This window comes from Lithobates pipiens, unplaced genomic scaffold (genome assembly GCF_037356315.1).
Source record: "Lithobates pipiens isolate NorthernLeopardFrog02 unplaced genomic scaffold, aLitPip1_a1.2 Scaffold_18, whole genome shotgun sequence".
Classification (NCBI taxonomy): Eukaryota; Metazoa; Chordata; class Amphibia; order Anura; family Ranidae; genus Lithobates; species Lithobates pipiens.
Genome location: NW_027507758.1, coordinates 208298971 through 208314261, shown reverse-complemented (window position 1 = coordinate 208314261; position 15291 = coordinate 208298971). Strand labels below are relative to the sequence as shown.

At 44.4% G+C, this 15291-nt stretch overlaps 1 protein-coding gene across 1 annotated transcript; it reads left to right on the top strand.

Annotated features, from left to right (window-relative positions):
- The first annotated feature begins 6321 nt into the window (after positions 1 to 6321).
- On the top strand, positions 6322 to 13695 carry LOC143987648 (uncharacterized). Its single transcript, XM_077486540.1, has 2 exons — positions 6322 to 9685; positions 12729 to 13695. Exon 1 carries the CDS (start codon positions 6582 to 6584, stop codon positions 7614 to 7616), a length of 1035 nt encoding a protein of 344 aa, XP_077342666.1. The 5' UTR covers positions 6322 to 6581; the 3' UTR covers positions 7617 to 9685; positions 12729 to 13695.
- The last annotated feature ends 1596 nt before the right edge of the window (positions 13696 to 15291 follow it).

The following is a 15291-nucleotide window of genomic DNA, read 5'->3' as shown; positions in this document are numbered from 1 at the left end:
GGGGGTTATACCGGGATGATGCCCGCACCTGCAGGCATCATCCCGGTACCGTTTTTTGCAGCAGGCGATTGGCTATCCAGGTATAACAACCGATGCGGCTAAAAGCCGCTCGGCTGTTATGCCGGAGGAGCGGGAGGGGACGTCCCCCCCTCCCTACCGCCTCTCGCCGCTGCTACCGGTGCTCCCGCTCGATCGGGAGCACCGATTCCGTGTCCGATGCCTCCGGCTGCTGCGGAGGAACTGGAACGAAGCCGTAATCGGCTTCGTTCCAGTCTCCTCATCGTAAACACGGAAGCGACGTCATGACGTCACTTCCCGTTTACTCGGCTGCCAGTGGCGCCGGTTTAAAAAAAATATCCGGTATTCAGAATCGCCGTTTTCAGCGATCTGAATACATTGAAGTGTAAAGGAGGGGTGGGGGGTCTTTTAGACCCCCGATCCCTCCATAAAGAGGACCTGTCACCACCTATTACTGTCACAAGGGATGTTTACATTCCTTGTGACAGCAATAAAAGTGATCAATTATTTTTTTTTTTTTTTAAACAATTTAGTTATTTTAAAATAAATAAAATAAATAAAAAAATTAAAAAAATTTTTTTAAAGCGCCCGCCGTCCCCGCGAGCTCGCGAAGCAAAGAAAACGCATACGGAAGTCGCGCCCGCGTATGTAAACGGTGTTCAAATCACACATGTGAGGTATCGCCGCGATCGTCAGAGCGAGAACAATAATTCTAGCACTAGACCTCCTCTGTAACGCTAACCTGGTAACCGTAAATTTTTTTTAAAGCATCGCCTATTGACATTTTTAGGTACCGTACTTTGTCGTCAATCTACAAGTGCGCGCAATTATAAAGTGTGACATGTTTGGTATCTATTTACTCGGCGTAACATTATCTTTCACATTACGCAAAAAAATTGGGCTAATTTTACTGTTTTTTTTTTTTTTTTATTCATGAAAGTGTCCCTTTTCCCAAAAAGTTGCATTTAAAACACCACTGCGCAAATACCGTGTGACATAAAATATTGCAACAATCGCCGTTTTATTCTCTAGAGTCTCTGCTAAAAAAATATATATAATGTTTGGGGGTTCCAAGTAATTTTCTAGCAAAAGATATGGATTTTAACTTGTAAACACCAAATTCCAAAAATAGGCTTAGTCATGAAAGGGTTAAGGGTGTTTAACCACCTCAGTACAGTGCAGTTACACCCCCTTCCAGACCAGACCAATTTTCAGCTTTCAGCGCTCTCACAGTTTGAATGACAATTACTCGGTCATCCAACACTGTATCCATATGAAACTTGCGTCCTTTTTTCCACACAAATAGAGCTTTCTTTTAGTGGTATTTAATCACTAGTGGGTTTTTTATTTTTTGTGCTATAAATAAAATAAAACGTAAATTTTGTGAAAAAAATGCCTTTTTCTTTGTTTCTGTCATAAATTTTTGCTAATTAGTAATTTTTCTTCATAAATTTTGGCCAAAATTTATACTGCTACATATCTTTGGTAAAAATAACCCACATTAGTGTATATTATTTGGTCTTTGTGAAAGTTATAGAGTCTACAAACTATGGTGCCAATCACTGAAAATTGATCACTTCTGATCAGGCCTTCAGTACGTCAGGTGTACCTCATTTCTTTAGACACTAACAAGTCAGGAAAGTACAAATACCCCCCAAATGACCCCTTTTTACAAAGTAGACATTCCAAGGTATTAAGTAAGTAGCATGGTGAGTTTTTTTAAGTTGTCATTTTTTCCCACAATTCTTTGCAAAATGAAGATTTTTTTTTATTATTTTCTTTTTTTTACAAAATTGTCATATTATCAGGTTATTTCTCACACACAGCATATGCATACAACAAATTACACCCCAAAATACATTCTGCTACTCTTCCCGAGTACGGCGATACTACATGTGTGAGACTTTTACACAGCCTGGCCACATACAGAGCACTAACATTGATGTAGTACATTCAGACGTTCTACGAGCAAAAATGACGCATCTCATTTCTCAACCACCTATTACACTTTTGAAGGCCCTGGAGTACAAGGAAAATGGAATTTCCCATAAAATGACCCCATTTTGGAAAGCAAACACCCCAATGTATAATCTGTGAGGCATAATGAGTCTTTTGAATGGTTAATTTTTTTCCAGAAGTTTTTGGAATATGTGGAAAAAAATTAAAACGCATTTTTTTTTACACAAAATTGTCAATTTATAACATATTTCTAACACATAGCATGTATATAGCAAAAATTACACCCCAAAATACATTCTGCTACTCCTCCCGAGTATGGCGATACCACATGTGTAGGACTTTTACACAGCCTGGTCACATAGAGAGGCCGAACATTGAAGTAGTATGTTCAGGTGTTCTAGGAGCATAAATGACACATCTCATTTCATTCCTACCCATCACACTTTTGAAGGTCCTGGACCACCAGAACAGTGAAATTACCCACAAAATTACTCCATTTTGGAAAGCAAACACCCCAACGTATATTCTATGAGACATGGGCTGCAAATAGGTACTCTGGTACTCTGATGGCCTGGTGACAGGTACTCTGGTACTCTGATGGCCCGTGACAGGTACTCGGGTACTCTGATGGCCTGGTGACAGGTACTCGGGTACTCTGATGGCCTGGTGACAGGTACTCGGGGTACTCTCATGGCCTGGTGACAGGTACTCTGATGGCTTGGTGACTGGTATTTGGGTACTCTGAAGGGCGGTGACAGGTACTTATATGGACTGTGACAGGTACTCGGGTACTAAGATGAACTGTGACAGGTACTCGGGTACTCAGATGAACTGTGACAGGTACTCGGGTACTCAGATGGACTGGGACAGGTACTCGGGTACTCAGATGGACTGGGACAGGTACTCGGGTACTCAGATGGACTGGGACAGGTACTCGGGTACTCAGATGGACTGAGACAGGTACTCGGGTACTCAGATGGGCTGTGACAGGTACTCGGGTACTCAGATGGGCTGTGACAGGTACTCGGGTACTCAGATGGGCTGTGACAGATATTCGGGTACTCAGATGGGCTGTGACAGGTACTCGGGTACTCAGATGGGCTGTGACAGGTACTCGGGTACTCAGATGGGCTGTGACAGGTACTCGGGTACTCTGATGGACTGTGACAGATACTCAGATACTCTGATGGACCGTGACATATACTCGGATACTCTGATGGACCGTGACAGATACTCGGATACCCTGATGGACTGTGACAGGTACTCGGTACTCTAATGGACTGCGACAGGTACTCGGGTACCCTGATGGACAGGTACTCGGGTACCCTGATGGACCGTGACAGGTACTCGGGTACCCTGATGGACCGTGACAGATACTCGGGTACCCTGATGGACCGTGACAGGTACTCGGGTACCCTGATGGACCGTGACAGGTACTCGGGTACCCTGATGGCCCGTGACAGGTACTCGGGTACCCTGATGGCCCGTGACATGTACTCGGGTACCCTGATGGACCGTGACAGGTACTCTGATGGGCCGTGACAGGTACTCGGGTACTCTGATGGGCCGTGACAGGTTGTCGGGTACTCTGATGGGCCGTGACAGGTACTCTGATGGGCCGTGACAGGTACTCGGGTACTCTGATGGGCCGTGACAGGTTGTCGGGTACTCTGATGGGCCGTGACAGGTACTCAGGTACTCTGATGTGCCGGGACAGGTACTTGGGTACTCTGATGGGCCGGGACAGGTACTCGGGTACTCTGATGGGCTGGGACAGGTACTCGGTACTCTGATGAACTGTGACAGGTACTCGGGTACTCAGATGGGCTGAGACAGGTACTCGGGTACTCAGATGGGCTGGGACAGGTACTCGGGTACTGTGATGGGCTGGGACAGGTACTCGGGTACTCTGATGGGCTGGGACAGGTACTCGGGTACTCTGATGGGCTGTGACAGGTACTCAAATACTCTGATGGACTGTGACAGGTACTCTGAGGGGTGGTGACAGGTCCTCTTTATTGGGGGGGGCAATCAGTGTGTGTTGGTGTACACTGTAGGCGGTAACGAGATGTTACCGCAATCTCCTCCTCACACACGATCGGTGTGTGAGGAGGAGAACCCGGTAACATCTCGTTACCGCGGTTTGTTTACATTTTAGTGATCGGCTCTGAAAGGATCACAGCCGATCACGTGGGTAAACAGCCGGCCAATGGCAATTTACCAGCGTCGGTGACGAGCAGTGTTCCCGGGGAACACGCCGCCACCGACGTGCATACGCAGCACGCTCACAATCGCGCGCATGCGCCGTGCACAGTGGGGGTGTGACCATCTGTGATCGGCCGTGACTTCATCACGGCCGATCACGTGGTAAACAGCCATAACCAATGACTGTTCACCCCCTTCGGTGGCGAGCGGCGTCTCCGTGACACGCCGCCACCGAAGAAACAGGGATGCGCGCACGATCGCGCGCATTCCCTGTTTAAATGGGAGGCCGTCATATGACGGCCTCCCGCCGCAATAGGTGCGCCGCCTGGCCGTCATTTGACAGCCGGCGGTCAGCATCAAGTTAAGTGCCCAGTGGTCAAGTGGTTAATATTGAAGACAAGTAGTGTTCTGATTATATGGTATATATTTACTGATCGTACTGTTGCTTTAAATTGGCATTCATTACTAACAGGAACTGTAGTATATTACGCCCACTTCCTGCCCAGCAGTCATATTAGATAATCTTTCTACAGTGAAGGAAGCATGCTAAAGACCTCCACTATTTATTAATACTGGCCTTGGAAGCATAAGTCTGTAAGGTAGCAGCAATTTGTTAGTTGTTCTACTAATGCAACTACATTTTATATGTTTGTTTGGTGGGATATTTCTGCCAGGAAGTTCACTCAGCTAGGCCACATTTTTGCTAGCTAGTGCCTTAACAGTATTGTAGCATGCCTGTTACTATTTGCATTTGTGATGTAATGTTAAATGCTAATGCATATTTTTATAATTTTGTTTTGCAGTTTTACAAAAAACTTATTCTCAGTAAAGATTACAGCTATTAGCCCTTCCTCCTCAGTCTTTATTGGGAAGCTGTTAGCTGTCTGCCAAGCCGTGTACTTTGAACACATTGTGAGGGCAGAACAGTAAAAAGACTTTTAACACAGCGGGCCTAGTTTAACCACTAGGGATCCGCGCTATAGCCGAATGACGGCTACAGCGCGGACCTGCTTTGCCGGGACTACGTCTATTGACTTCGTCCCGTGCACGAGCGGCCTGCGTGCCCCCAGAGGGGCACGCGGCGCGCTCTGTGATCAGCGAGTCTATGAGACTCGCCTGATCACGGATCGAAGCAAGGGGTCGATCCCGACCCCTTACCACGTGATCAGCTGTCAGCCAATGACAGCTGATCATGTGATCACAACAAAGTCGGTAATCGGCTATTTTCCTCCTCGCGCTTTCAGCGCGAGGAGAAAAAAAAAGCCCATCACCGGCAGCCGTGAGAGGGACTTCAGTCCCGATCACGGCCAAGTCATCAGTGCCCACCTGCCCCCTGCCAGTGCAACATATATATATATATAGTAAATGTGCCACCCATCAGTACCACCCCTTAGTGCCCATAGCGCCACCCCTTAGTGCCCATAGTGCCACCCATTAGTGCCCATAGTGCCACCCATCAGTGCCCATAGTGCCACCTATCAGTGCCCACAGTGCCACCTATCAGTGCCCACAATCTGCCTCAACAACAGTGCTGCACCTCATATGCCACATATCCGTGCCCATCAGTGTCATCTACCAGTGCCCAGAAGTGCCGCCCATCAGTGCCCATCAGTGCCACCTATCAGAGCCACCTATCAGTACCACCTATCAGTGCCCATCAGTTCCATCTATCAGTGGTACCTATCCGTGCCACCCATCCATGCCACCCATCCGTGCCATCTTATTTGTGCCCATCAGTGCCGCCTTACCTGTGCCCATCAGTGCTGCCTTATCTGTGCCTATCAGTACCACCTTATCTGTGCCTATCGGTGCCACCTTAACCGTGCCTATCAGTGCCCACCAGTGCAGCCTATCAGTGCCCACCAGTGCCGCCTCATCAGCGCATTTCAATGAAGGAGAAAAATGACCTGTTTGCAAAATTTTATAACAAACTATGAAACATGATTTTTTTTAATTTTTTAATTTTGCATTATTTTTTGTTTGTTTAGCAAAAATAAAACTCCCAGCTGTAATTAAATACCACCAAAAGAAAGCTCTATTTGTGGGAAAAAAATGATAAAAATTTCATTTGGGTACGGTGTTGTATGGCCGCGCAATTATCATTCAAAATGCATCAGCTCTGAAAGCTAAAAATTGGTCTGGGCAGGAGGGGGGTTTAAGTGCCCAGTAAGCAAGTGGTTAAAGAAGAGTGTATTCATTCTGCTCATCATCAGCTAACCTCTACAGCCACAGACACTACAGAGAAGTAATCTGTTTCATCATGCAGCACACAGACACGGATATTGCATCAGTCATCCCTCAGCATACACAAGCAGAGGAAAGCATACACAATATGCCAACCAACAGGGCACGCTGCACAAGCTCCAGAGACTCTAGTCAGTCGGATCAGACATCAGCTAATGCTGAATCTGCCAGGTCCAAGTGCACTAGCTCTAGACATTCAAGCTGCTCTAACCTGTCATCCACCAGTACTGCAGCTGCACCATGCAAAAGCAGAAGCCGGGTGTGCACTGGCTTCCTATGCAATACGTGAAGCTGAAATAAGAGAACAGGGCTGCATAGATGAAGAAAATCATATGATAAAAGCAAAAAGTAAAGCTGAAGCACTTCGAGGAAAAGCAGAGGTGAAAGCATCTTTACATATTATCAAGCAAGAAAGAACTGCTTCAGCAGGCTTAGCTGAAGCTGAGGTGCTCATGAGAGCTGCCGAAGAACAGTACAGAGAACACTCTGTGATAGATACCCAAATGACACCACTCAGTGCAATCCAACGCATAAGTGAGTATGTGCAATTGCACACGACCATGTGCACAGATCAACAGTCTAATGATGCATTGGAATCGTCAAAGGTCCCTCTAGCAGCAGACAACTTTGATATCGCTCAATGCTACAAGACTGAACCAGAACTTTACTATAATAAGCCAAGTAGTTACATACTCAGAGACCAATCTGTTGGTCCTTCAGGAAATCGAACGAATGGTGACATAATCCCTCCTCTGGAAAATATAAATCCGGCCTATAGCAGAAAGACTTGCAGTAAACTAGAACAACCACACAACTATAGTGGATTTAACCAAGCACCCCCACCGTCTTACCAACCACAGACATGCCCTGTGTTTGTTCCCACAAAATGCCAACCTGAGGCAGCAGGAGCCACAGATGTGACAAAATACTTGATATGCCGTGAAATGGTGAGCTTTGGTCTTCTGAAGTTTGATGACCATCCAGAAAACTATTGGGCCTGGAAGTCATCTTTTCTAAGCAGCACCCAAGACTTAAATCAGAAAGACAGGGAAAAGCTTGACCTACTCTCCAAATGGCTCAGACCAGAGTCCACTGGGCAAGCCAAAAGAATCAGGTCAGTACGTGTTCATGATGCGACAACAGGGCTTACAATGTTATGGCAGAGACTGCTATGCTATTACCTGAAGTAATTGAAGATGCACTTCTGAAGAAAATTGAAAATTATCCAAAAATAACAAAGACAATCAGAAGCTGAGAGAGCTTGGTGACATACTTTTATAGCTGGAGGCGGCAAAGGCTGGTGGATACCTGCCATGCCTCTCATATTTGGATACAGGACGTGGAGTAAAACCGGTAATCAAGAAGCTTCCTTACAGCTTACAAGTAAGATGGATCACGCAAGCATCAAAATGCAAGGAAGATCATTAGGTGGCATTTCCACCTTTCTCCTTCCTCGCCAAATTCATTGTGAATCAAGCTAAAATATGCAATGACCCTAGCTTTGCCTTTTTGAACATGGGATCCAGTTGTGTAAAGACAGAGAAACAACTTTCAGTACACAATAAAGAACACAGAGCAACAGTGTCTGTACGGAAGACAGAAGTACCGACTGAGTTTGAGGCCATCCAGGATAAACGCTCAGGAATGCAAATTGAGGACCCAGATAAGCAGTGTCCACTACATAACAAGCCTCGTCCACTGAGAAAATGTTGCAGTTTCAGAAGCAAGACAATAGAGGAGCGCAAATCTTATCTTAAGGACAAGCGCATTTGTTTCAGATGCTGTGGTTCAACTCAACATCTTGCTAAAGACTGTAAAAACAATTCAATGAAAAGAATGCAATAATGACAACCATCTGTCTGCTTAACACCCAGGACTCTCTCTTTCTTCTATCTGTCTCTTTCTTCTATCTCTCTCTTTCCCCTCTCTTCTCTCTTTCTTCTCTTGCTCTATCTTTCTCTCTCTTTCTTCAATCTCTCTTTCTTCTCTCTTCTCAATATTTCTTTCTTCTCCTCCCTCTCTTTTTCTTCTCTCTCATTCTCTTCTCTCTATCCCTCTATTCTCTCTCTCCTCTCTTCTAATCCATTCTCTTGCTCTATTATCTTTCTCTCTTTCTTTCTTTCTTCCTTTCTTTATCTTTGTTATTTATTTATATTGAAAACAAGTGGATTAAATTTTTTTTTCAAATCCACGAGACACAAAATTTAATATAGATTATTTTATATAATGTATGTTTATCTGTTTGTGTTTGTGGCGAATCTCTATTCTCTAATCTCTTCTCTCTATTCTCTTCTGTCTATTCTCTTCTCTCCTCTCTCTTTATCTTTACTCTCTTCTATATTTTCTCTCTATTCTCTTTTCTCTATTATCTCTTGATTCTCTTCTCTCTATTGTCTTCTCTCTATTCTCTTCTCTTTATTCTCTTCTGTCTATTCTCTCCTCCCTCTTCTCTCTATTCTATTTTCTCTCTCTCTCTTTCTTTCTTATTTTCTTTCTGTTTGTTTTTAATTTTTAACTTTGAAGACAAGTGGATTTGATTTTTTTTTCAAAGCCATGCAAAACAAAGTTTAATATTGATTATTTTATATAATGTTGTTCATATATGTAAAAAAAAAAAAAATTGTATCTGTATTTTTGGTGAATCACTCTATTCTCTCTCTCTCTCTCTTTCTTCTCTATGTTCTCTCTCCTCCCTTCTCTCCGTTCTCTTTCTCCTCTCTCTCTTCTCTATATTCTCTCTTCTCGCTCTTCTCTTTCCTCTCACGTCTTTCTCTCTCTCTCTCTCTCTCTCTCTCTCTCTCTCTCTCTATATATATATATATATATATATATATATATATATATATATATATATATATATATATACATTGTCCCCAAGTTGATGTGTGTGGGGGATCCCACGCTGCTTTGTTGTACAGTTTGTGGCCAGACAATTCTTATTGTTCAATTCAAATGCCAGTGGCTAGATCTAGTCCAAATGATGTCACAACTGCAATGACGTACGGTAGGATCTTATTTTTGATGTCACTTATAGATGAAGGATGCAGGCGTTGTTTGAAAAAATAATGTTCTCTACCACTTACTTTACTATTTTGAAGACTGTATGGCAAAATGTGTTTCATACATGTAACTAATCAAATTTTATTTTTTATTTTGTTTTGATGAATTGCTTGGATTAATCTCCCCATCGCCTGGAGTGTCAGAACACGTGCTACAGAACTAGTATCCAGCCTGCTGAAAGATTACTGATCACATTAAGGTACTTTTCTTCACTGATGTCCTTTGTCATGTGAATTTTGGAGCATGTAATCAAATGCTTTTACAAATCTTCAAACATGTGTAATTCTAAAGATATAACCTGACAAAAGTTGGCGTAATAAGGATTTATTGAATTATCCAAGATATATAAAAAAAAAAATATATATATATATATATATATATATATATATATATATATATATATATATATATATATATATATATATAAAAAAAAAAATAACATTTGCTCATGTAGCCATCATAAATTAACATAGAAAAATGGAAAAAAAGGAAAAAGGATCTCAAGTAGACCTCTTCAACTTAGTTTACCAAAATGTATCCTCTTGGTCCTCAACCTTGGACAGACATCATTAATCATAGATTGTGGTAGGTTTTTTGGAAAGGGGCTCATTGGAGTAGATGCTGGGTCATCACTGGCAGTGCTGGGAGCAGGCCTAGCCTCACCATGTTGACTTGGCACATACATACCCTGATTTTGGGGGGGGGGGGGGGGGGGAGGCCTGATTGAAGGAATTGGGGATGGGATAGGGAATGTTACTGTGTGGCACTTCATATCTGGAGATTGCCTTTTCAAAACTTGAAGGATAGGATGGGGGATTATAAGGGTAAGGTTGGTGTTGTTGTTCAGGGTATTGCACGTATCTGGAGTAGTTAACGGGAGATCTTGGTGGTGGCACATATGGCACTTTAAATGAAGCTTCCTCACATGGCTGTGAGAAGGAGTGCAGCACTTGTTCAATAGTGTTTCGCATTTCAAAGTAGCACTCTGGGGGTACCTTTTTAATTAGAGGGACAAAACTGAGCGCCAGTATAGTATCCGGACATAAAAAAGCATCCACCTTTTCTGACATGTTTTTCAACATTTCAAGTAGGCGCTCACTTATGTCAGGTTGGGATTGAGGTGCTCGTCTCCGTGGCACATTGGCTAGCAGAACAATGTCTGCAGGAGCGGAGGAGGGCCCAGGGATAGCCACTGCCACTGCAGATTGTTCATCTGGATTGGTTTCCCAAAGATTGGACAAGCTTTGGATTTGTGATAAATCCTCTATGCCTTCTGGAAATTCAATGTGGCCTTGGGCCTCCGGTTGAGCCTCTGGTTGGTCCTCCTAATGGAGGTCCTCCAACCATCTTGTTCCTCCCAACTAGCCTCTGTCCTGTTTTTCAAAAATAAAGAGGGGAACTTAACTAGGTATAATCAAAGTTAAGAGGTTAGCAGATGCATAGATGATATAGATGAAAATTTACTCCCTCATCTCCACAATGGGTTGCAGAAAATCTAAGTCCCTGGCAAACATATATGGTACCTTGGCACTGCCCCCAAGCCACTCCTTGCTTCTTTGACGTGACGCATATATTTTCAATACTCATCACGCATGCTACGCCACCAGTGGCGTAACTAGAACCTTCAGGGCCCCAATGCAGGAAACCTTGGAGGGCCCCCCCGACCTCCGGACAGGGCTCTTTTCTCCGAGCCCGATGGTGGAACACCAGGGCCCAGTCCCAAGTGGGTGGCCGCATATAAAGGAACCGATTTAAAAAACATCAATTAAAGCCACTGTGCCCATCAAACGCCACCACTGTACCATCAAGCGCCACTGTGCCCATCAAACTCTGCCGCTGTGCCCATCATCAAATGCCACCGCTGTGCCCACCAAATGCTGCCAGTGTACCCAACAAATGCTGCCACTGTGCCCATCAAATGCCGCCACTGTGCACATCAAATGCTGTTGGTGTGCCCATCAAATGCTGCCACTGTGAATCCCCACCACCCGCTCGCTGTCTGCCCGCCACTTACCCTGTCTGGGTGGGGCAGCGGGTAACGGCCATGAGCGGGGTCCTCCATGCATCTCCTGCCATCCTCATCTCCTGTCCTCTCCTCCTGATAGGCGTCCAATAGCTGCGCCTATCGTTTCAGCCAATCAGGTGATGGGTAACAGACCCGCACACCTGATTGGTGGAGAGGCGGTTCAGTGTTAGGAAAGTGAATATTAATTCACTTTTCTAACACACCTGGGTAGACTGTGAGCGTCAAGCATGGCGCTCGCGGTTCACCTACACATACATGCATGCTCACACACATGCATGCTCACACACACACACATACATGCATGCTCACACACACGCATGCTCACACACACACACACACACATACAAGTATGCTCACACACACACACATACATGCATGCTCACACACGCACATACAAGCATGCTCACACACACACATACATGCATGCTCACACACACACATACAAGCATGCTCACACACGCACATACAAGCATGCTCACACACGCACATACAAGCATGCTCACACACTCACATACAAGCATGCTCACACGCACACATACAAGCATGCTTGCTCACACGCACATATATACAAGCATGCTCACACACACACGCACATACAAGCATGCTCACACACACACGCACATGCAAGCATGCAAGCATGCTCACACACACACACACACATACAAGCATGCTCACACACACACACATACATGCATGCTCACACACGCACATACAAGCATGCTCACACACGCACATACAAGCATGCTCACACACGCACATACAAGCATGCTCACACACACATACATACAAGCATGCTCACACACACACATACAAGCATGCTCTCAGACACACACACATACAAGCATGCTCACACACACACATATAAACACAAATGCAGTAGCTAGTCTTATAAAAAAAAACGGCAGACATTTACAGTACCTTGGCTCTTCCTGCCGGGTACTGCACTGTAGGGGGAGACAAAGAGCACACACTTTACCCTAATGTGAGGAGCTCCCGCACAGTGCCGTTTTCAGTTCGGCTGATGATAGAGGAGCTCCTCTCAGCCTCCCCTCCTACGGAAGAGTACAGGGGGCCTGAGGGCCCCCTGCAGCAAGGGGCCCGGTCGCCATGGCGATCTTGGCGACCCCTATAATTCCGCCACTGTATGCCACCTTGTCTGTAAGTAGTGCACTGAAAAACATAAAAAAGTAATAATTTTCTTTATGTTTGCTTTTAGGTACCTAGCAACAGGAAATTCTTTTGGAAGTTTGCACTAAGAATTTAATTTTGGGAAGTCAACTATTAGTGGCATTGGTAATGAAACCTGCCTATTCATATGGGAAGAACTGAAGGATTTGGTTGTGAAGAAGCCAAAAAAAATGAATGGTTGGAGATAGTGGAGCTATTCTGGGAGCGTTGCAACTTCCCCAACTGTCTGGGAGCCATAGATGGGAAGCACATCCTCATCCTCAAGCCTCCAGCTATTGGGAGACAATATTTTAATTAGAAGAATTTTTTTCGTTGGTATTAATGGCAGTGGCAGACGCCAATTATAAATTTATTTATATTGATGTTGGTTCTTATGGCAGCAGCTCAGAATCTAGTGTATTTTCACATTCCTCATTTGGCCGCATGCTGCGTGAGAATACACTAGACTTGCCCAATCAGTCTTCCCTCCCACATGTATTTGTAGGAGATGAAGCGTTTGCACTTTCACAGCACATGCTCAGGCCTTTTTCAAGTCGCTCTCTGACAACAGAAAAAAGAGTGTTCAATTATAGGCTCAACAGGGCACGACAAGTAGTAGAATGTTCATTTGGTATATTATGCAATAAGTGGAGATTCTTGCATATTTCAATAAACCTCAGTATTGACCATGCTATCAGTGCTGTTAAAGCAGTCTGTGCACTGCACAACTATGTGCGTGAATGAGATGGCTATCTATTTGAGGATTCCCTGAGCCATAACATGGAGGCGGCACAGTGGAATGTTACTAGGGGCACCACTACTGGTACACATATTTGTGGTGAATTCCAAAAATTCTTTATGTCACCAGCTGGGGAGGTGCCTTGGCAGATGACTTCTATATAATCAGAAAAGGTGTGTATTTGTTTGCATTATATTATCAGGGCCTTTAGAAAATGAAAAGTGTGATGTAACAATTTTTTTTTATGTCCTTTTGATTTTTAAAAATATAAAAAATGCACATTTGTGTTGTATATTATTTTGCAAACCTAAGCGAATCTAAGATTAATAATTAATTTAGGGACTCCTCCATCGCTGGATGACGCCGTTATGTGCCTAATGTTGAGAACATGTGGCCTGGTATGGATTTGTGGGTGAACGCATGCTGTTGTATAGTAAAATAATATTCGAATTCCTAAAAATGGACATCATAAAGAAACAACAGGGCAGCATCTACAGGTAGTGGAAGGGGAAAAAAAACTTACATTTGTTAGCCTGAACTTGGGATGAGCACATGCTCCACTCTGGCAAGATGTTTCTGGCAATTTCCAGCCAAGCACGGTTTTTAAGAACGTTGTCCTTATATTTAGGATGCCGGGTATCATAAATCATTGGTTTCTCCCTCATAAATCTGATCAGCTCCTCACAATCCACAGATTCTTTCACCTTTGATGCCACTTTTCGCCCTCTTTTTGCCATGCTTGCTCTCCAGTCATCACCACAAAACAGACAGGGGAGGAACTGGAAGAGGGGGAGGTGTAGGAGGAGGGGAGATAATTTATGTTCACACCGCGACACAGCTGCGAATCAGATGCATGCCCATAGAAGATAATGGGCTTGTAATTCGCACCGCAATGACCAGAAAACGCACACGTTTTTCTGCAATGCGCAGTGTGAATGTAACACACATATGTGAACTTGCCTCATTCAAATTAACTTATTTTAAAATGTCTTGCGAATTGGATGTGTTATATGTGTCTCTCTCTACTCTCTTTCTCCCTCTCTCTCTCTTTCTTTTTTTCTTTCTGTTTTTTCTTTTTTATAATTCCTTTATTTTCATAGAAAGTGCATTTAACAATCAACACAGATAGCAGAGATAAATAACAGAAATCAGACAAAGAGATCAAATGTGGTCATTAGATGAGGTAAACATATAGCTACTCCGGCATTGCATAGTAAGTAAGGCACATTAAAAAGAAAACCATGGTATAGAGACAATATCAGTGTGCGAGGCCGGGGAGGCATTCGGACAATTACTTGCATGACCTAGAACTGATAATAACGCACAACAAAGCTATATAACACAATAACATTTTATACATTTTTATAGTTGCTCTGGAAAAGAGGCAACCCAAGGGTCAGGTGGGCTCAAACATGGGACACATGAAATATGTAATGCACATCAGGATATTCACAGTATCTGATCAAACAGCCCACGAAGGGGAAGAAGGTAGAGGGTCAGACAACTCTAAAGCCGTGTACACACGTAGCGGTATGTCCGACGTACTTAGTCTGGCGGACTTCCCGCCAGACTGTACGTCGGACTTTCCGAACGGGCTACTTGCCCACACACACGGCACTTTTTCAGCGGACTAATACGGCGTACTAAGTCCGCCGTACTATCCGCCCTACTTTTAAAATGAACGCCCACACACGCGGAGGAAAGTCCGCTCATTTCGAGCGCGTCTCCAGGTAGGCGGGGCCCGCGAAGGAGACGTCGCTGGCCCCGCCGCCTGGTATGGACTTAAAGGGGAACCCTAATGCCGAAAAAAATCGGCGTGGGGGGTCCCCCCCAAGTCCACAACAGACCCTTGTCCGAGCACGCTACCCGGCCG